The following is a 23,970-nucleotide window of genomic DNA, read 5'->3' on the forward strand; positions in this document are numbered from 1 at the left end:
AAAAAATTTACATGGTCATGACACTGGACATGTTAATGTTTCAAACAGATAGTCGATTAAAACAGCAAGTCCTTGTCAGATAACTTAATAAATGGGTGCTTTCTACAGAAGAAACCAGTCCTCAAAGAAAAGTTTTGAGGACTGATTTCTTCTGTAGAAAGTAACCGTTTAATAAGTCGCCTGATGAGGACTTGTGGTTTTAATCGACCATCTTTTCAAAACATTAGCATGTCCATCGTTGTGACCATGTAAATTTGTTAATAAAAATATATCTTACTCTTCTTTTATTGAGCACTCTTAATAACCTTGTTAAATTCATTACTCTTGGATACCTATAACCTGGTATCTATATATATATATATATATATATATATATATATATATATTGTACTTTTCTCTTTTGTTCAGATCTCAGTTAACTCCGCCTTCAATGGAAGGCTTAAAAGCATTGTGTGCAATTGGTTTGCTGAGGAGTGACCAGGCTTTGACCTCAGCTGTCGTGCAAGAACTGCTGAAATTAGAAGACCCACAGCAAGAACATCTGGTGGACGTCACCTGGTTGACTGCAGCTGAAATGCTTACAAAGGTGAAACAAATAAAATCTATAATAATACACATTATTGGTTTACTTTTTAAACTTGAATTGTTATTTGTGAAATCAATAATGCTGTATTTATCGTGAGATAAATAAAAGAGAAGTGTTTTGGTAAGATGAGGAAGCTGTATTTTGTTTTTGTGGATTTGAAGAAAACTTTTGACAGATTATCAAGAGACATTGTCTGGTGGGTTTTGCATAATTAGAGGCCAACAAGTGGTTAGTGAAAGTTGTTCAAGCAATTTATAGAAATGCTCAAACTAATGTTAGAATTAACAGCAGATTTAGTGACAACTGTAATAATAAAATAGCCTGAAAGTATCCTGTACCACAACAAGGCCACCATTCATTCATGTATGGATTATTGTTGTCACATTTGGGTTGGTGCATCTGCTACTTGTCTCTCACTCCTGTGCAGTGTTCAAAAGAGAGTCACCAACTTGATCGGTCCTGAACTGTCATCTAAGCTTCAACCTCTGTCCCATCTATGAAATGTTGCATTTGTCTGCCTGTTTTACAAGTATTTTAATGGTGGATGTTTCGACAAACTACTGGCCCTTGTACTCCCTCGACGTAAATACCCCTGACAAATCCGACAAGCAGCAAAGGCCCACCCCTACACAGTAGAGACCCCTAAATGTAAGAAAGCCTTCAACTCTAATAGTTTCTTTCCCAGAACTGCTAGACTTTGGAATTCCCTTCCAGTTTCCTGCTTCTTCAACTGTACTGACATGCACAAGTTTAACTGTAATGTGAGCAGACATCTTGCTGCTTAACCCCCTACATAGTATCTCTGCAACTACTGTCCCCGATAGTAACCCCCTACATGAAAGTGGTACTGTGTGTTGTTTGGGGTGAAAATGTAATAAAAAGAAGTTTTTTTTAAATTCATCAGAGATGTGTACGGAGTTCATGTGTTTTTCATTTGTATCTAAGAATTATTGTCCATAGATTTTCTTACAGGTTGTCTGGAAGAAATGCTTTATGCTGATGATTTAGTGTTTGTCTGTGAAGCAATGAAATTAATTATAGTTTAAGAAATGATAATTATTACAAATATAACCCATTCGTTTGCTGGTGGAGTGTTACTTGATTGTCGTGGGGATGTTTCTAGCTCCACTCGTATGAACAAACGGTATTCAAAAATGATAAAACATACCTCGATGGTGTGGACCTCTTCTGCTTGGCCGCTGTCCAGCCCAGACCAGATCATCGCCTCCTGGATTGCTCTGACTGTGATGTCTGCTTGGATAGTGACAAATGACACACAACACAGTTTTTGTAGAAAAAAAACTTAACTACTTTATTTTACAATATTATACATTAATATAAAACGAAGGTATTAAAAATGATTTCTTTTATCCTAGCCAATTCTCTATAGAGACACCAAAATTTGCATGCTGGTCAGTTAGAAAGAGAGTCTATAAAAAGTGGGATTATGGGAAATCTATTGTCTAACCTTTACATAACAGGCCTAGGACAACAGCATATTCTTTTCCTTGTTTTGACTCTCAGGTATATATCCATTGATATCTTACATGTTTTTATATAGAGTGATGTAGTTCTTGGTTGATTGTGTCTGTGTCGGATATATACTCGAGAGTCAAAACAATGAAAAGAATATTCTGTTATCACAGCCGTACTCATCACTCAGAAAAAATATTTGTGTTACTACACTGAGAGTAGCACATAAGAAACCAACCGAGCATTACTACTGTTGAAGCGCAGACTATCACGCATGTGTGCACAGTGTGATGATGTATGGAAGTGAAACTTGGTCATAGGGTTGGGGATAGACGTTGCATGAAGAGAAATGAAATGAGAATGATATGATGGATGTGTAAAGACAGGTTTAGATCTGATGACTTCAGAAAAAGATTAAATCTAGGCAGTATACAGAAATGTGTACAAATGATTTGAAGTTTAATTTTCATAAATGTTTTGATTTGTGAAGTATGTAAATGAACAATTTTTTAAAAAATTATTTTGAATGTATTATATTTTACTAATTTTGTTTGATTTTTAGGGCAATTTGACAGAAGGGCGTTGTTATATTCAGAAATTAGTGCACAAATATCCATGGCAAGCCCCTTTGTGGATTCTCATGGCCAAAGTGATTATGTGGTTTGCTCCTGAAGATGCACAAATGGCTTCATCTTGTATCCTCTATGCCCAACAAATTGACTGCAGTTTGAATAAGGTAGGATTATCAAAGTGAATGGTGAATCCTTTATTTCTTTCTTTTTGCTTTATATCATTTTTATTGTTCAGTCATTTATAGATCCCCCCATATATATATATATATATATATATATATATATATATATATATATATAAAATTAATATAAAAAAAATATTTATATTATATCTATAAAAGTGAACGTGTCTGTGTGTGTGTCTGTGTACATTTCCCTATGCAATAACTCTGTCAATTTTAAGTTTACAGACTCGAAATTTGATATACACGGTACTGAGATTTGGGAAAATCTTTGTAATCCGTTGTCGGCCAGAAATTTGGCTGTTAAGGGGTCAAAGTTCAACAATTTGACCTTTGAGAACTCTACCAAACTCCTCCGCCAATTTTGGGTATAAACAAATGAAATTTTAGATATAGGTTCCTTGGACATGGATCTAACTTAATAACTTTATTCGAGCCCCCAAAAATAGATGTTAGGGGTCAAAGTTAAAAAGAATTTAACCTCTGCGGTCTCTACCAAATTACTCAGACAATTTCTAGTCTAAACATTTGAAATTTTACATAAAGGGTATTCAGAGATAGGGCAAACTTTTTAATCAGTTTGGGTCGAAAATTTTTAGTTACCAATATATAAATGTATGTACGTATGTTTGCATATCTGCCTAAAACTTTCGACAGAGGCGACGGATTTTACTAAGATCAGTATTGTTTTGAAGTTCGACCTTTCAGACGAAAAATATCGAAAAATTGGCTAAAAACATTAATATCTTCACATTCAACTGGGCACTTTTCTACAGGGGTTGGGGTCGCTTTTTTCGCCAATATTTTTGAAAGTCATCCTCTCCTTTCGATTGTCTAGCCTTAATTTAAACCAACGTCACTTCCGGTTTGACGGTGGTTATAACAACAAAGACATCAGGTTTTTTTTCCCCATTCTTTTCCTCCTTCGGGGTACGGGTTCGAGCCTGCCTTCCTTCTACCACTTTTTGCTCAACATACACATCCAAACACCCGGGCAATGCCAGGCTGAAATGCTAGTTATATATATTTATCTACTTATTTCTTACTTGTTGACATGTAGGAATAAAAAACCTGGATCAATTAGGGTTTAAGGAATCTAGCAAATGGGAGAACTGAAAGCAAAAGCTTTTGGTTGCCCTTGACTTTTGCACGCACACATACATACACATACACCCACACATACACATACACCCACACATACACATGGCATCTGCGAACAAACTTAAAAATCTGAGTTATTTGGGTTTATGTCAACAAGATTTCTTTTTTTAATATAGGTTGCATCTTTTTGTTACAAAACATTTTTAAATGTTGAGTGCATTTTTTTTTACAAAACATTTCTAATGTAGGGGCATTTTTTTTTTTACAAAACACTTTTAAATGTAGGGTATTTTTTTTTTTTTTTTTTTAAGTTTTCAATGTAGGGTGCATTGTTTTTTACAAATCATTTTTAAATGTTGGGAGCATTTTTTTTTTTTTTTTTTACATTTTTAATGTATGGTGCATGTTTTTTACAAAAATGTTGGGCATACTTTTTTTACAAAACAGTTTTAAATGTAAAGTGCATTTTTATTTTACAAAACATTTTTTGATGTTGGGTGCATTTTTGTAAAAAAACATTTTTAATGTAGGGGCATTTTTTTATAAAATATTTTTAAATGTTGGGTGCATTTTTTTTTTTTTTTTTACAAAACATTTTTACATGCAGGGTGCATTTTATTTTACAAAACATTTTTAATGTATGGTGCATTTTTTTTTAACAAAGGATAATATTTTACATTTTAAAAGTTATATTTTGGTAGACATTTTAGTTTTTTAATAATAAATATTTATCCCCCTCCTTTTTTGTTAAAACTTTCCTTATACTAACAGTCGATCTTGTGATGAAAACCCAGACAACTCACTTTTTTTTTTTTTTTCAATATAACTATTCATATGCAAAATAATTATCTCTTTTTTTGTTTTCATTAAAAAAATTTTTAAACAAAAATAAAAAAATGCATCCTATATTAAACAAAAATAAATATTGTTGGAAAAAATATAAACAAAAAAACAACTTACGACTCATCAAAACAAAATAGAATTTGTTTTAATATAATTTAATTGTTTTATGTAAATTTTAACTTTTGTTGGATTTTGAACAAAAACTAATGAATGAAATTTTCAATATTATTTTAAACCCCTAGAGAATCATACCAGAGTTTTTGTAAAATAATCGCTTTCAGTCAGTTTTTTTGCATTCATGCTTATGTAACTTAATGCAGAAAAGTTTGTAAAAACCTCTAATGAATGAATTTTAAGGTAATCAGAAAACTGAATAAGTAAACGAGTGATATTACGTCTTGATAACATTTTATTCCTTTCCAATTGACATCAGAGACTGATGAAGAAAAATCAAATGAATATTTTCATTTAAAGAGAATTTATTTCATTTTTTCAGAATGTGGCGCCTCTGCTTGTGCAAAGTCTTCTGGCTGCTGGGTTGCACTGCAATTGGAATTGCAACCGAAATGCCTTTTCCGTTGCCCAGAAGGCATATCACGTCCACCCAGGTATGGAGGATTCATACACTCATTTTTGTTTTTATTACCTATTTGGTAGAAATCAATTCCTTTTGGAACAAGAAAAAACTAATATCCACAAATATTTTTATTTTCTTCATTCAAAATATAATTGTTTGTGATTTAGATTTAATAGATAAACACACATATTATGCATTTCATTTACAAATATTTAATTTCTTTTAGTTTTTGGAAGAGTCATTTTATTATTATTTGCTTCTCCATTTTTCTTAATTTTTTTTTTAATTATCTGTTATTTAATGTTTACATTTCTGAAATGATATTGATGTTGGACATTTTCCCTTTTTGATTTATAGTTCTTGCCCTACTGTACTTTGTTTGTTAAAAATTTATTTCTATTTAAAAATTTATTTGTTAAAAATTTATTTCTATTTAAAAATTTATTTCTATTTAAAAATTTATTTGTTAAAAATTTATTTGTTAAAAATTTATTTGTTAAAAATTTATTTGTTAAAAATTTATTTGTTAAAAATTTATTTGTTAAAAATTTATTTGTTAAAAATTTATTTGTTGAAAATTTATTTGTTGAAAATTTATTTGTTAAAAATTTATTTGTTAAAAATTTATTTCTATTTAAAAAACAAAAACAAAAAAAACTTTCTCTTTATTTTCCATTGAGCATGTGAAAAAAAAATTTTACATTAAAAACAAAAATAAATAGATATGGTCATCAACTTTCTCTGAAAAATATTGTCTTTTGTATTAAAATATTAAAACCATCGGGATTCAGGAACCCTTGCTAAAGTGTACATGGTAGAATATACAAATAATGTTAATATAGGAATTGGAAGCAATAAGCTTAGAATAAATAAGCGAAAGTTAAAAATATTATATATAATGTTATAGTTTTATTATTTGTAAAGAAAATGAATGTAACCATATGAATAAGGGAGGAATCAAATTTCGGGAAGCATGCACGAAAGTTTTAAAGATGCAATGTCTTAACAGTCAACAACTCCGATTTGTTCCATGCTTCAGAAATTCTGAGCATGAAAAAAAAAATGTTTTTAATCAACAAACCATGAAAATATTAAACAACTAATGCGTATTCTTTCTAGAAGTAGTAGTAGCAGTACTAGATTCACATGACTTTTTTTTTTTTTTTTTTTTACACAGGAATCACCACTTATCAAGGCCTGGAGGCCACTCGAGGATAAGGGTTAATGGGTATACATTAGTCAATGTGATTATAGTGTAGTAAGGCGGTTCATCAAGACAAAATATTTACCAATTGGTTGATTTCATCATGTGATCACGGATATAAAAGGTGTCATTCACAAGTTCATATTCTCTTTCTTGCCTTTTTGGGTCGAGAAGTGAAACATCTTTGCTAAAATCCATCAGTTTTTTTTTTAAATTTATTTACTGAAGTGACATTCATTTGTTGACTGTTTCCATTTAGTCCTGGCAAGAGAGTCCTCGCCACCATATTAGTTCCATTGAGATGTCTTTGAAGCATTGTCAAGTCAGTTGTTGGCACATGTTCATATCCATTATGTTTGACGTGCTTCTGCACATATTAATTAGTTCTCCAGTTCTTCACACATCATGAAAGTTTGACATACGTTTTACTATTTCATGTATTGTGAGCATAAACAAATCAAATTATTAATAAAGTGTTTTTATTTTGGAAACATTGTTTATATATAGGAAATTTCAGTTATTAAACATAATAAACCGTAAAGAACACCATACAATGTGATTACAAAATTTTTTTTTTCCATTTAATTTTTCATGGTATTAGTCCTTCTAAATGTTAAAAGAGAAAATATCATTTTTCTTTTTTTAATCAATATTTCTTTTGTATTCAATCCATGTGTTGAAGAAACAGATTATTCAGACTATTGTTTATGTGTATGTAGGAAATTTTACTATTTAAAAATAAACCGTTTCTACACCATATGAATTGAATGCAACAGCAGAGAAAGACATGATATAAAAATAGGTATCATACTATATAATTTACATTTTAGGATGATGAAAAAAAATGCCATACACCAAAAATCATGTACATTGATCAAGTAGATGGAACAACACTGAAAGAAGTCACTGAGGTTATGTACCTGGGCAGCAACATAGGAGCGAGATATCAAAATTTACATCTCAAAAGTCTGGGCTAAATTGGATATCTGAAGTCAGTATGAACTTCAAAGCTAACTGATAAATTGAAAAGGCAGTTCTTCAGAGTAGTGGTGGAGTCTGTCTTTGTTTACGGTGCTACAACCTGGATATTCACCAAAAGATTTGAAAGAAAGTTAGAAGGCACATACATCCATATGTTAGAGTGTTAAATATATCTTGGCAAAATCATCCCACAAAGCAGCAACTTTATGGCAACCTACCTGTCATAACTACTACCATCAGAGACCGACATCTACGATTTGCCGGTAGAGTTCACAGCAAGAGCTGATAAGAAATGTATTGATGTGGACTCCACGGCATGGGCACATGAGCATATGACGACCTAGATTCACCTACATCCAGCAAATTGCACATGATGCTAACTATGATCCTGAAGATCTACAGAGCTGATGGAGGACAGAGAGATCTGGAGAGAGAGAGACACACATTGGTCCGGGCATGGAGTCCAACCAGATAGGTAGATCAAGTAATTTTATTTTGAAGAAAGAAAATCAAATTTTATGGCTAAACATCAATCGACAATCTCCCAGCACCATTTTTAGGACAAGGGAGATAATTTCAAATAATTCAAACTTTTGTGTAATTTGAGAAAGCCATTCTTAACTTGGGGAGAGGGAGTGACATTGGTAAAACTAAAATTTGCTTAAAAATGATTTTCTTTTATAAAAAAAAAAATACTTGATCAATTTACGTGATTTTTGGTGTATGATCTTTTCTTTCTATCCCCAGTACGTGTATCATGAAGATTTTTCTTTATTTTTGTTTTTCATTTTTTTTTTTTGGGGGGGGGGGGGTTATAGACAATCGCTCAACTTTACTTTGACTGAATATTTTATTTTTTCTTTGCAGACGACCCTCAAAGTATGATTAATCTTGTCCCTGGTATTCATGCTGGAGCTTTGATTAAACAATGTGCCACGAAAAAAATTCCAGATTCTCTTTATTTCACAGAGATGATGTTTACAGACCACGTTCTCTTAGAGATGGCAGGTAAGAAAACCTTTTAGAACTTTGTATATTTTTCTGTAATAAATGGATTATTAAAGATTTTTTTCTTCTATCGTGTTACTAGTCATCCCCCCTCTTTTTCATTCTTTCCTTCTCTCTTTCTTTCACTCTAAAAAGTGTCTCCTACTTCTCATGAGTTAGTGCTACTGTAAACACAAGCGCTATATAGAATTCCACTATGGTTATGTTTTATGCCAAGAATTAGTGCATGTTTTTGGAAAACATATGTCCGTTTTGTTTTTTTCAATAATTTCTAAATTTTATCAACTTTGCTTTTGCTTCTAAAATTGCCATATATACAAAGAGTAGAAGTAATTTTTACTCACACACAAATTTACTTCCACCACCACCACCAGCTTACGCCGGGAAATATTCTTCATAGGATATTTAATTTTTCTAATTCTTGCTATTATCTTTTATCTTCTATACTTTTACTAACTAAATAGAAGTTGCGCATCTGACTGCGCATAAATTGCATACCTATGCACAATATAAATTTTTAATTAAATCGCTTTTTTTTTTCATTATGAAGTTTTGTATCTTAAATGTATTTTTATTCGTTCTCAGAATGAAAAAAAAAATACAAGCTTATGGAAAAATAAGACATTTGTTATTTTATTTATTCAAGGTTTGCTGTCGGGGGTTTTCTTTCAGTACCAAAACCAACAATGTATAGGCTAATGTTAAGATGACCTTTTCCCTGTTGGTTGAGGTATGGCTTTGGTACTGTGCAATTCTAGGAATTCCATCCTCCCAAGCTTTGTCTTCTCCCTTTGAGAAAGGGTTAGTTTATTGCTAATCACTTGTCTCACTCCTACCAGAAAATCCTGACAAAAGCGTCTAGGCATTTTCTGCAGGCCAGAGTACACTTTGTTGGAAGCTTTTCGCATCATTCTGCTGTGGGAGGGAGATAAATGATTCCCTGATGAGTGATTATTGTCGTCATCAGAAAGAAAGTTTCTTGTCTTTAAGTTTATTGTGTTTTATGACATTTTTTGCTCTTTATTCTTTGTTAAACAGAACAAATTTCTGTGAGTGTCCGCCAATGGATGTGGAAACTAAAATCCTGGACAGCTATGTATATTTTCCCATCAATAGAAGATTTGAAATCGGTTTGGAAACAAGTGAGTTTGAACTTTATAATATATCCGCCGCCCCCCCTTTTTTTTTCTTTTTTTTTTTGTCTGAAATTTTAATTTTAATTTGTGGAAATCTGGATATGGGGAATTGGCTCACTTAACAACTCTCAAAATTGCAGTTAACTGAAAATAAAATCATGATTCTTACCCTTGCAACAATCTAACAACCGAGAGACATACACGGATGAGATATGGTGTTATTATGAAGTCAGTCTATGTAATTTATTGCTTGCACGTTTATCAAATGCATGTGAAATTATATACATATATATATATATATGATGATTGCAACGCCTTGTCAGACGAGTGCCACTCCCTCAGACACTTAGTCCATGAACCCAAAAATGACTTCCATCGCCACAGGACCATTTTAATAGACAAATGCCTGAGGGAGTATCTATACACAGATGATGTTACAGAGTCTTAGCTTTGTACGACAGCTATGTCTCTCTCTCGGTTCAAAATGTTGAGATCCAGCAACAAGCAAGAGCAAGATAGCCAGCAACAAGTTAAACTGCAAATCAGCTTAATGCGGGTGCTAGTCTCCCGCTTTATGTTTGTTTTAAATCAGAGAGTTGCTTCTCCTAGAAAGGTTGCCTTCACCACGGCTTACGGGAGCCCTCTCTACTCCAACACACACATACGTACACACAAACACACATGGTGCTAGTTGGCCGTTGACCCCGAAAAAGGGTTCATTCGCCCTTTGAAAGGTCTTGTTTTTAATCCTTCAGAGAGACTAGCCACTCTCCTCACCAAACAAGTCTGGTGGGGGAACCTGTTTAGTCGCCGGTGACCTGACCATGAGGCAGGTAGTACTGGGTTACATGGTACCAGTAGCATTTGATATGAGCTGACATATATATATATATGTATATGTCTCTCTTATATATATATATCTATATATATATATATATATATATATATACGTTGACACACCGGTTCCAGCTGGATCACCGAAGTTAAGCAACGTTAAACCTGGTCAGTACTAAATGGCTGACCATTTGGGACTTTCAGGTGCTGTATGTGCTCTCCATTTATCTCGGCATTGTTTCTAGTCGTCATGGACTTCTTGCCACTGAACCCAAATAGTGTCAATTCAGGAGAGGTGTGGTTAGGGATTGCGTGACCCTTGCCTCACAATTACACGTACAGCTGCCCCTACAGGGGTATCCTTTGTCTTTCGAGACTGAACGGAGGCATCGATATATATATATATATATATATACGCTCTTATTTTTTTTACCGTAGTTGTTAAAATGAAAACAGATTTACTTGTTAAATAAACAATACTCATGTATTTACGAATATCAATTGATAGCATATGGCAATAGAGCGATTGACGTAATGTGGTTTGGTCGATGATGGGTGCATCTGTGCAGGCGACACTCGAAACATCATTCACTGCTTGAATTGCTGCTCTTTTTTTATTACATTTTTACCCCAAACAAGGCAAATTGCCACTTTGGTGTAGGGGCTATTATCAGGGCCAACAACTACTGGGATACTATGTAGGGATTTGGGCAGCAAAATGTCGGTTCACGTTATACTTGAACTTCTGCATATCAGTACAGTTGGGGAAGCAGGGACCTGGAATGGAATTCCAAAGTCTAGCGGTTCTGGGGAAGAAACTACTGGAGTAGAAAGATCTCTGCTGTGTGGGGGTGGGATTTAGCTGCCTGTCGGGTTTGTCAAGGGTATCTACGTTGTGGGGGCACAAGTGTCTGCAGTTCTCCAGAGCATTCACCATTAGAATACTTGTAGAACAGGTAGAGGGATGCAACATTTCGTCGATGGGACAGAGGCTGAAGCTTAGATACCAGTTCAGGGCCTATCAGATTTGCGACTCTCTTTTGAACCTTCTCTAGGAGCGAGAGACTAGTAGCAGATGCACCAGCCCAAATCTGACAGCAATACTCCATACATGGGCGAATGGTTGCCTTATAGAGGTACAGTATACTTTCGGGTATCAGTAGTTTTCTAGCACGGTAGAGAGAGCCTACCTTCTTCGCAGCGGCCCTGGCAATGCTTTCAATGTAATTGTTCCAACTCATGTTTCCTGTGAACGTTAGGCCAAGGAGTTTGAAAGATGTACTCTCAGATAAAGAGTCACTGGCCATTGCTATTGGTGGCAGAGAAGGTTTCTTGTAATTATTGAATGAAACTAGTTTGTAATCTCTGTTTTCTTATGTTTTATATTTACATTCCATCCATTGGAATTTGATTGTTCACTTATATTGACATTCTTAATAATTAGAATTTCTATTGCTTCATTGTTTTGCATTTTTAGCAATTTCGATCCAGGTTAGAATATCGGACGTCTGATTGTTCCTGTTTTTTACATTATTTTCCATGACTCCCCCAACTCTTCAATCGGAATATCAATAACAATGATGGTTCAAAATAAATTAACAGAAAAACTCTTTGATATACTTTCATATCAAGCAAAATGTAGATTCACCAAAAATTACAGAAAAATATTGAAGAATTTTAGTAAAAAATAAAATTCATTTTTTTTTCTTTTGTTTCATATTTTCATTATGCATCTTTTAAGGTGGACAAATGATTAAAATTGAAATAAAACACCTATCTACAGTTAAAAAAAAATCTGACTACCAACTGCAATTCTTACAAAAATTGCCTACTCTTGATTTCCTGATTCAAAGGTGGAAAGTCAGTTGAAAAAATACAACTTTTGAGTCGGTTCTAAAAACACAGCTCTGACTCCTGCAAAAATTATTGGCTCCTAACTCTGATTCTTCACCAAGACTTTTATAAAAAAAAAAACTTTGATTCATTCTTACAGACACACCAACAAACTTTTGAGGAAAAAAAAATCAAATCAAATTTATTTGGTAGCAAAAAATAAATATAGCAAAGTGCAACAAGCCATGTAAATAAAGAGGTGGAAGCTATTCATATTTATATATTGTCTGGATGTTTGTTAAATACCAATATAATCGTGGATATGATAGTCATTTTCACAACCTTCTCTGGCACATTTTTCTACAGAGCAGAGACACGACAAAAATGAACTCAGTTAATCACTTTTACCCTCCCTGTTGGTGGACTCCATTGCTACTACAATTTCATAATTAAATTATTTTTTAAAATAAAACGTTTTAAAAGTTCAGTATTATTGCATTTTTTTTATTTCAATAAATATTCTATTAATAAATAATAAAAAAAAATATATGCAATTTCTGTAGAGGTAATAATCACACATACAGACAAGAGGTTGCACAGTTTTATTACTATAGAGATTTGAAAAGGATTTACATTTGATTAAAACTTTGCTATAAAACCCAGCACGTTGCTAGAGTTACATTCATTGAATTTTTAGAGACAAATAAAAAAGAATCTTTATCCATCTGTAAGAATCTGTTGTTCCCAATTTATGGTCCATTTTTGATTGGTCCAGGTGATAATGTTGCTACAATTTGTTGTTCCATTTTTTTATTCTTTTTTTTTTTTTTCAGATGCTAGAGAGTTCTGCATTTCGTGGTGACAAAAGTTTCAACACTCTGGCATACATCCGCACCCTGGAGGGTGTTAAATTGCATGACCTTGACATTGTCAAGGAAGGTGTTGTACAGGCAGGCGGGTTGCTGAAATTTTGGCAGGTCATTTGAATCTTATTTTCAATTTAACTTCCCATTTAGATACATATATGTGAATAGTTAACACATTTGCATGTGGATTTCGTAAACTGTATTATTTGCCATTTTTCTTGCATGACTAAAAATAAGTCTCTTGACTCGTATATTATCTTTATGGATAAAGAGACTTATTATATTACTATCTTATTTACATATATATTTATGGTGTATATGAATGGACTATGTAAATTAGATGGCAAAATAAAGCAATTAAGAAGCTATTGTGGAAAAAATATATATATATATATTTTACCACACTGCTATCAAAGGTATTCACTTCGGATTTTACCATGCAATTTGGATGTGAATTTTTATATCCTTTTCATTAACTTCCCTTACTCTGTGACATTTAAATATTGAAACAACTTTAAATTGTGATTTTCCATGTTTCACTGACTTTAGCAAATAAGGTGTAAACCATTATAACTATTTGCTAATATTTTCTCCTCTGAAGAGATGGTAGACATCGAAATCCTATAGGATAAGGAGTTATGATATTTCAAATGTATTCTTTGTCTTACATAGAATAATAAAAATCTTTTGATTTTAAATTTAAACATTTCACGTCATAATTTTTTAACTTCATGACTAAAATTTGATTTATTTGCTCTATCTTGTATATTGATCAATTCTTATTTAGATGGGATAGTACTTATAGAATATTACTGCCAGTAATTTTTTGTAAAACTTATAATCACAGGTTTCCATACCAGTTGATTGTTGGATAATTTTATTCTGAAGTGTATATATATATATATATATATATATATATATATATATATATATATACAGTGATGATCATATTTATTGGCACGGTAAAATAAAAGTTAAATTTTGTCTAATAAATTCTAAAAAAGGGATTAAATTAAAGAAAATAACAAAGTATATTATGTATTTTTAACTGACCTTTCCGATGCAGCAATCGGATTTTAGAAAAAATAAATAACAAAGGAACAACAAACATAATTGCAAAAAACCCTTGTTCAAAATTATTGGCACGGCTTTGTTTTTCTTTTAGTATCAGTATAATATCAATCAATTTCCGGTTTACGTGCTTTCTGAACTTTTTTATAGCCATATTATGCTTGTTTAACGCTAATTCAGTGAATAATTTTTTTCAGATAATTTTTAGATAGCGATTTATTTAAACTATTATAAGTGACTAAATTATAATTTTCAATCGCCATGGTTAAAACTAAGGAACACAGCGAAGACGTCAGGAAGCTTGTTGTAGCATGCCATACCAATGGGGAGGGCTATGATAAGATTTCAAAGAAGCTAAACCTTCCCAAATCCACTGTTAGAGTCATAATAAACAAGTTCAAATCGCAAGGCCACGTTATGAGTTTAGAGGGTAGAGGGAGAAAAAGGATTCTTTCCCCAAGAGATGAACGGAAAATTGTTCGACAAGTAAAACAAAACCCAAGGATCTCTGTTGGGGAGATTGTTGATGAACAGAGCACCTCTGGAGTGAATGTATCTCGACATACAGTTGGTAGAGTTTTGAAGAGAGCTGGTTTAAAAGCATGTCGTCCGAGAAAGACTCCCTTATTGAAGCCTATGCACCTGAAAGCAAGGCTAGCCTTTGCAAAACGTCATATTGATAAAGATGTTGCATTCTGGAAACGTGTTCTATGGACTGACGAAACGAAAATAGAGTTATTTGGCCATAATAAAGTGTCTTATATTTACAGAAAATCTGGCGAAGCTTTCCTGCCTAAGAACACCATACCCACAGTGAAGCACGGTGGAGGCAGTTTGATGTTTTGGGGATCCTTTGCTGCCTCTGGACCAGGGCGACTTGTTAAGGTCACAGGTAGCATAAAAAAGGAAGATTATGTTAAAATATTGGATGAAAACCTGAAAGACTCTGCTAAAGAGCTCTCACTTGGTCGTCGTTGGTGGTTCATGCAAGATAATGACCCAAAGCATTCGGCTAAACTGACTAAGAAATGGCTTGAGGACAATCATATTAATGTTTTGGAGTGGCCATCACAAAGCCCAGACCTTAATCCAATTGAAAATTTATGGAGAACATTAAAATTGAGGGTAATGCAAAGGAAGCCTAAGAATCTTATTCAATTGGAGGATTATTGTCAGGAAGAGTGGGCTAAAATTACTACTGAAGAGTGCAACAACTTGGTTGTAAACTATGAAAAGCGACTGAGGAAGGTAATCAAGGCCAAAGGTTATACAATTGATTATTAAATAAATCGTGCCAATAATTTTGAACAAGGGTTTTTTGCAATTATGTTTGTTGTTCCTTTGTTATTTATTTTTTCTAAAATCCGATTGCTGCATCGGAAAGGCCAGTTAAAAATACATAATATACTTTGTTATTTTCTTTAATTTAATCCCTTTTTTAGAATTTATTAGACAAAATTTAACTTTTATTTTACCGTGCCAATAAATATGATCATCACTGTATATATATATTCCATTATTCAAATTCATCCCCATACGATTGCTGTTGCTCCCGTCTCTTTTTTAGATTTTATCATTAAGGAAAACAATTTTTTTTTTTTTTTTTTTTTTTTTTTATTCAATTTTCACCCCAAACAAGGCACAGTGCTACTTTGAAGCAGGGGGCTACTATCAGGGACTTAATTAGCGGGGTCATTATGAAGGGAGATGAGTAGAAAGATGTTTGTTAACATTACACTTGAACTTCTGCATATCAGCGCAGTTGGGAAAGCAGAATCCCGGAAGGGAGTTCCAAAGACCCGCGGTTCTGGGGAAGAAACTATTGGGGTAAAAGGCTTTCTTGCACCTAGGGATCTCTACTGTAAAGGGATGAAACTTAGTAGCTTGTCGGGTTTGTCGGGGGTAGTTATGTCGGGGAGGTACAAGTGTTTGCAGTTTTTATTACTAAAAAATAAATCCCTCGATTTCAATTTTGATGAGTGATGGCGAAACATGTCAATTAACTTATTTTGATTTTTTTTTCCCCTCTATTTCCCTACTTTTATTTTTTAGTCGCTATCCATTTTCCTTTTCTTCTCTGTCTTTTTTTTTTTTTAATATAAAATGAATTCCGAAGGAATACGTCTTCCCTTCATGAAAGTTTTGTACCCCCAAGAAAATCATGTTATATATATATATATATATCATGATAAAGTAGTAGCATTTGTGTGTGTGTCTGTGCGCACAACTCTCCTACAGCTCACACCACTGGACCAATCATGACCAAATCCGACCTAAGGATGGTATACACCATTTTTCAAGGTCAAAGGTTAAGATCATATTTGGTACTGCACAGTAAAGTCGTGTGCGGAGTGCAAGTATCTTTGCTATATTTTTTATAAAAATGTGTTTGTGATGCTGAACTGTGATTTAACTTTAATATAATCTATTTGCTTTAAAGTTCATCATTAGATTTCAGTCACTTCAAGAGGTAGTTAAAAACTTTTAAATACCTTAAAAAATAGTTTCTCTTACAGCATGCACTTACTGCAGGGTGCCCGAGAAGCGGGTACACAAGCATACAGCAAAGTTCTGCACAAAGTATGAGTATCTTTGCTAGTATATATATATATATATATATATATATATATATATATATATATATATATATATATATATATATAATAGCGGGGGTGCTCGGCATTGCCTGGGTGTTTTGGAAATAAAAAAAAATGGTTGTACGTAGGCAGACTTGAACCCGCGATGGGAAGACATAAAAGAAAGTGAAAGAAAAGCTGGATACTTACGCTACGAGACGAGAGGAAGTGAAAAGCGTTCAAATTTAACGATTAAAAAGTTGACTCAAAGTGAATAAGAATCATGCAGGCACAGAAATGAAGGTTGGCTGCAGGCCAGTTTTTGCTTCCTCACGATGTTGGGTTAAACCAGCTCCCGCACAAGAAGGGGGATCTCTCCAAATGAATAGCAATTGTTTGATATGAAGGGTTCCCTGACAGTGATCAAAGCCATAAAGGCCAGGCGAGTTGATTTGCTTTGATTAGTTTTGCTTTATTTAAACGAAAAAGACCAACAAACACGCGAAAGGACGGAATAGAGGGAATTTTATAAAAGTCAATCAAAATGAATGTAGAGACGATGTCCCTTTGCAAATCGTAGATATTATGATCTAGGGGGGGATAAAAAGTTGTAAAAAATGGTATCCCCCCCCCCCCGAAAAAAAGCCTTTCTTGGACATACAAAAATGTGAGCGGGCGTTTTGCTTTTTATATATATATATATATATATAGATGTGTGTGTGTGTTAGTGATAGGAATAATACAATTATCAATTCTGTTCCAAATTCCTGATTCCAATTCCGATTCTTTTAAAATCTCTAAATATTTAACTATAGAGTTGTTTTTATTTTTTTGTATTTTTAGATTATTGTAAAACTTATGTAATATGTACGTATATTTTGTAGACATAAAAATACACTTGTGGAGGGGCATGATCTATAAATTTTCATTTTACTGGCAGTTTAAAACGAATAAATATTTATCGTTTTATTATTGGTACCAACAATTGAAAATCAAATAAATAAAAAAAGAAAGAAAAGCGAGAAATAAATTAATTTGTTTTTGACATTGGAAAAGAGGCACAATTTTTTCGATTCCGATATCCACAAAAATATGTATATATATATATATACTGTTAAACATAACATAATTTATAATTAACTGAACTAATCATTCATTTCCTAACAATGATTTATCTCAAAAATTGAAATGATAGTATAAAAAAAAATTCGGATGTTACATTATTATATTGTATTTTTTCAGATTCTTGAAGAAGTTAGCATTCATCAAGGCATGGTGGAAGATGCTGAATTTATTGCTGGACAATGTGTAAATCTGGCCCAAGCTGAAAGGTCAGTAGATGAAATTGTTTAAAGGTCAATTTTATTTGTAGCATTTTATGATGAAAAAAATGTGCTGATCTGATGTTGTCTCATAGTTTTTTCCCTTAAGGAGGCAGAGAGTTTGTTCGTCTGTGTCTTGTCGTTGAACGCAACAACAATTTATTAAAACACATGTGCATGAACTCACACAATCTTATCACGAAGACACATTTCTTTACCGTTCCTAGTGTTACATGAAAGGGGTGTCCCGTTCTCATGTAATTAAAGACATAATAGATAAGTGAAAATGGTATTAGGAAAACGTTAGAATCGAACCCTGTAGGCAAGTGTTAAAGATAATGGAAAGTGGAATCTATTGTTAATTCTTTTAAAATAGTTAAATAATATTGGGAAAAAAGTCGATTGTCCATTCTTTTAGAAATTTGGATATTAAATATGTCAGTTAAAAGACTGGACAATGCGGGTTAAAAAAATATTGTTTAAAAATAGGTTAGATATTAAACAATTAGAATTGAGGATTCTTTGTTTGTCAAAAGTGTGTTGGACAGACATATGTAAATCCACGTGAAAGTTACGTCACGTTTGAAAAACACACTTCTGACGTCATAAACAAAGGAGATTTCTCAATATAGGATCGAGAGTTTGAAGTTAGGCGGTCAGTCAGTAGAGACAGTTAGAGTGAGAGTCAGAGGAAAATCAGGAGAGATCGAGCGGAGAGCCCCTTAGAAGCGAAGGGAGGAGAGTAGACCATGTAGTTGAAAAGGATTGAGTTCCTGACATCACCTATCGGCCGTTGATGAATAAAGAAACCAACTATGTTTGTAGCTGTTGTCTTGTGTCGTCATTCCTTAGAACCGAAAAGGTAATGTGTTTTATTATCATCTTGTAACGAACTTTGTACAATCCTTCCAAGTATTATGTATCCTCCCATCATCACCATTGTTATTCGTGTATTATGAGTCCCCGTTATATATGTATCCCTGTTATGTGCTCCAATATGAACCCCAAACCCGCTACACAACACCAGGTTTATTGATGTTATATGTCTCCTGCTATGATATCGCAAATATGTACTTGTTAATTGGCTGACATAAAATGACCTTCAATGCCAACTTCCATACTGGTTTTTACAAAAGAAGGAAAATTGATGTGACTCTAAAGAAATGTTTTTGCTGCTAGTAAATGAACCGACCATAACCTCCTTAACTCTCGCCGTTGTATTGGTCACAAAATTTTCTCCCTCGTTTCCCCTCTCCAATCTCTACTTATATATAAAAGGCACTTTGTGTGTGCGAGTTTGTTTCCTATCGACTTCAAAACGGCTGAGGCAATTTTTATGAAATTTCACATAGATATATTTTATGTGTCTGGGAATGTTCTTAGGTTTTGTATCAGAATTTTTCCAATAAGTATAAAAAATTGATAATCTAAAAAATCCAATTTTGACCAAAGTTAACACTTTCATGCAGCCTAACATCATAAGTGCATTTGAGAAGTTTTATCAGCCCACAAGCAGAAGGGCCCGGCATATAAAATCAATAGTAGGTTCTTTGATAAAGCAGGGGCGCATTCAAAATGAATGTTTCTGTTTAGAAAACAATTGAACCATGATACTTGACTTTTGCATTTGAAACTTTAATTCATGTTATTATATAAAATAATTTCATAAAACCAACTATAGGTTCTCTAAAGTGCAATGTAGACTACAATGTATTGTGAACTAAGTCACTATGGGGAGGCATGTGCTGCTTTCTCCCAGTTCGTCACGGTTTGTTCTTGGCTAGAGCAGGCAATCAATTTGATTGAAAAATGGGTGATTTCATTGATTTCAATGACAATAAAAGTATTAAAAGTACGAAACATTCATTGATCCTCATTCAATCCCAGGCAATGTTGGATCTCCTTGCTAGTTATACAATAAGTTTAGGATTAAATTATGGAATTATGAAAGATTTTTGTTTTTTCAGCAACTAGAGAAGAAACCTGGTGTTGCCAGGGAGAAATAATTCTAATCTTTTAAGTTTACAGCAATTTTTTTTTATTACATTGCCCAGGTGCTTGTAGGTGTGTGCGTTTGGGGGGGGGGTAAAGAAGAACAAAAAGGAAACTTAACTTTGTTTAAATATAAAAAAAACGATAAAAAATCATTGATTTTAAAAATGGAAAAAAAATAAGGGAGGGGCTTGGTGACAGGTCGGCTCGAACCCGGAGCCTTGAGGCCCATAGGCTGAGCCTGAACACCTACGCTACAGAGACAGTCAATGTAAGAGCGATTAAAAAGTGAATGTCAATATCATGCTGTTCCGCAGTTTTTAATGAGGTCAAATCGTTTTACTGCAGGATAGTAGACGGTGACGTTTACATCTGGTTCGAATCCAGTTTTGCTGTTTTTATACTGAAAAGTGAAAGCAACATGCGGCGATCCGAATATGTGGAATATTTATCTTTTCAAAATCAGGCAAATTAAATAGACAGGCGACCCCCGTTATTAACTGGTAGATATTATGATTTAGATGTGATATAAAAAGTTTTAAGGAGGAATGAGCCGACTGAGAAGTCCAGCGAAAAAAGCCTTTTACAGACATACACAAAAAGCGAACACACATACATACATACACATATTTTCACTTTTATATTTATAGATGTCATCACTTAAGGATAATAGTTAATGAAATGCTTGGATTGTCAATTGAAATGTTGAAGAATATTATGAGATGATTGAAAATGATAAAACGAACAAAGTTTGATTTATGAGGACTTCATCCTTTTAACTGATTTTGGTTAAATTTATAAAAATAAAAAATAAAACTTTTCAACAGCCACCATTTCATTTATAGAAACTTCTTATTTTGGTATTTTATGATTTCGTTTAACTATAATATTGGAGGATATTAGAAAGTGGATATGCATTTGTAAACAACAAAAAAATTTTTTCTTGTGAATACAAAACCATATAACCTTCCATCTCCAAGAATAAAAAAAAAATGCATCCATTAAAGTGTCTGCATCATAATTCAAAGAACTCAACTTTTTTCTCTTCATTTCAGAACTTACATAACATTCATCTGTTTTTTTTTTTGTTTATTTTTCTTTTAGTGCAAGACAAGGCCGATTACTTCCAATGATACGTCTTGCACTGTATAGTTTTAAAAGACTTATGGTAAGTATGGCTGCTTTCACTTTATTCATTAGACAATGTTTGTGTATATAAATATGTAATAAAGTTTACTTTATGCAAAGTACTTTATCATTCAAACACGTTAGTGTTTGAATGATATGGCTAAATGTTATTTTTACTCATTTAGAACTGTTTTTAAGCTTCACCACTCACTCATTTTGCGACCAAATTTCAAACAATTTTTACAGTTCATGGGTCGTCTTTTCAGCTATATTTTGAATAAAAAAATTTCAATTTTTGTTCATTGAAACAAAAATTATAATAAAATTACTGGTATTCAAAAGTCTTCAGAATAAGTAAGGAACGTGAGAGACGGTTTATTCTGATTGGCTGTTGGTTACCATAGCAACTTTTTTGTTGTCGGCACCTTCATAAATCATAGCGAGAATGTCACTCGATTATAATCTTATTTGGGTTACATAGAGAAAGTTAACAAAGGTAATGCTCTTTACCGTACTAGGGCTGATAATCTTTCACTTATGACGTTGCCTGTTAATTCTCTCTTTTTTTTTTTGTCCCTTTATTTAATTACGTCTTTCATTTGATGTATTTATTTAGTCAATTTAAGAAGTTGGTATTTTTTTTTTATGTATTGTTGACAATGCGTATGATATTTTTGTAACACAAAAAAGAAAATATTATTTCAAAGCAAAGCCTGGAAAAATCATGGATTACATAGAAAAATGCAAGCATGAAAAATAATATGGTTAAGCTTAAACTTAGACAAGTTAAAGGACTAGTTGTTAAAACTATGCGTTTATATATTTGTTTTAAAAAATTTTGCCTACCAAACTCCTCTGTCAGTTTTTGGTCTACATACATGAAACTTAATATATAGGGTATTCAAACCCATGCGAAACTTTATATCCAGGTTGTCCTCGACGGTCGTACATCTAAACAATATGATATAAATGCGGGGGTGCCCCAGGGTTCTATCCTTGGACCTCTATTGTTCCTGATATTCATAAATGACCTCCCCGACAAAATTGCCTCTGAGATGGGTATATATGCTGATGACACTACACTCTATGGCAGGCACGACAGGAAGACGAATGAACACATTTCTAAAGAAATGGCAGAAACACTAGAGGAAGACCTCCAATCTGTAGTGGAATGGGGACAAAAGTGGTTGGTCGCGTTCAATGCTGCCAAGACTAAACTAGTTTCATTCAATAATTACAAGAAACCCTCTCTACCACCCATAGCAATGGCCAACGACTCTTTATCTGAGAGTCCATCTTTCAAACTCCTTGGCCTAACGTTCACAGGAAACATGAGTTGGAACAATTACATTGAAGACATTGCCAGGGCCGCTGCAAGAAAGGTGGGCTCTCTCTACCGTGCTAGAGAACTACTAACACCCGAAAGTATCCTGTACCTCTATACGGCCACCATTCGCCCATGTATGGAGTATTGCTGCCACATCTGGGCTGGTGCATCTGCTACTAGTCTCTCGCTCCTTGACAAGGTTCAAAAGAGAGTTGCAAACCTGATAGGCCCTGAACTGGCATCTAAGCTTCAGCCTCTGTCCCATCGATGAAATGTTGCATCCCTCTACCTTTTCTACAAGTATTTTAGTGGTGAATGCTCTGACGAACTGCAATCACTTGTGCCCCCACGACGTGAGCCCCCTCGACAAACCCGACAGGCTGCTAAATCCCACCCCCACACTGTAGAGATCCCTAGATGTATAAGATCTTTTTACTCCAATAGTTTCTTCCCCAGAACCGCTAGACTCTGGAATTCCATTCCAGGTCCCTGCTTCCCCAACAGTACTGATGTGCAGAAGTTCAAGTGTAACGTGAACCGACATCTTGCTGCCCTAATCCCTACATAGTACCCCAGTAGATGTTTCCCCTGATAGTAGCCCCCTACACCAAAGTCGCAATTTGCCTTGTTTGGGGTGAAAATGTAATTTTTAAAAAAAATTTAAAAAAATATTTGGGTTTTAGCCGGGAAAAATCAGTGCAAAAGTGAAAATTTAAAAAAATGAAATTTGTTAGGTGACGGTCAAACGACGACGTTACAAATTTCAACCAACGTAGGTTTTTTTTTTTTTTTTTTTTTTTTTAGAAGGTCGTAATAATTTTAGCAAAAATTTTCGCTCCCGTTTGCAATTTAAGCTTACATTTTGTAATGTCTTTTTTTAAATAAATGTCTTCTCGAGAAGATTAGTTGAAATATCTGCAAACAAAGATAATTTATTATCTGAAATAATGTTCCAAGAGTGTTCTTTTATGGTGAGGTATTTATTTCCTCATTTTCCTGAAGAAATAACCTGAAGAAAAAAAACACATAGTTCTTTGTATAATAACGTTCTCTGAAGAGGCAAGAAATCCAGTAAAAAAATCTTTCTCGTTTTTTTTTTTTTTTTTTTTTTTTTGGAGTCCAGTCAAAATAGAAATATTCATTTCTTTTGACTTACAAAAACTGCAGCTTGAGACGTGTTTGTTTTCTTCAGGCCTTAGAAGAAAATATCTAGTGATAGACATTTTTTACTTCAATCCTTCCTTAGTGAGAATATTTCTCACATGTGTCTTCTCTCCGCCAAGCTGGTATTTTTCCGACATATTTATCAGCCAAGTCCTCAACAGATTTCTTGGATTTACTTGAAGTAGATTTCTTTC

General features: G+C 33.4%; 1 protein-coding gene across 2 annotated transcripts in view; it reads left to right on the top strand.

Annotated features, from left to right (window-relative positions):
* Window positions 1-23,970, top strand: part of LOC145245741 (tetratricopeptide repeat protein 37-like) — a 155,618-nt gene that overhangs the window by 118,997 nt on the left and 12,651 nt on the right. For both annotated transcript variants that reach the window (XM_080107339.1, XM_080107338.1), the window contains exons 35-42: window positions 409-586; window positions 2,622-2,795; window positions 5,254-5,365; window positions 8,387-8,527; window positions 9,566-9,669; window positions 13,164-13,307; window positions 18,086-18,174; window positions 21,262-21,325. In XM_080107339.1, the coding sequence (XP_079963465.1) occupies window positions 409-586; window positions 2,622-2,795; window positions 5,254-5,365; window positions 8,387-8,527; window positions 9,566-9,669; window positions 13,164-13,307; window positions 18,086-18,174; window positions 21,262-21,325 (1,006 nt within the window). The remainder of the gene's footprint in view (window positions 1-408; window positions 587-2,621; window positions 2,796-5,253; window positions 5,366-8,386; window positions 8,528-9,565; window positions 9,670-13,163; window positions 13,308-18,085; window positions 18,175-21,261; window positions 21,326-23,970) is intronic.

The sequence above is a fragment of the Euprymna scolopes genome, chromosome 23 (assembly GCF_053919585.1).
Source record: "Euprymna scolopes isolate OS-2025 chromosome 23, ASM5391958v1, whole genome shotgun sequence".
Lineage (NCBI taxonomy): Eukaryota > Metazoa > Mollusca > Cephalopoda > Sepiida > Sepiolidae > Euprymna > Euprymna scolopes.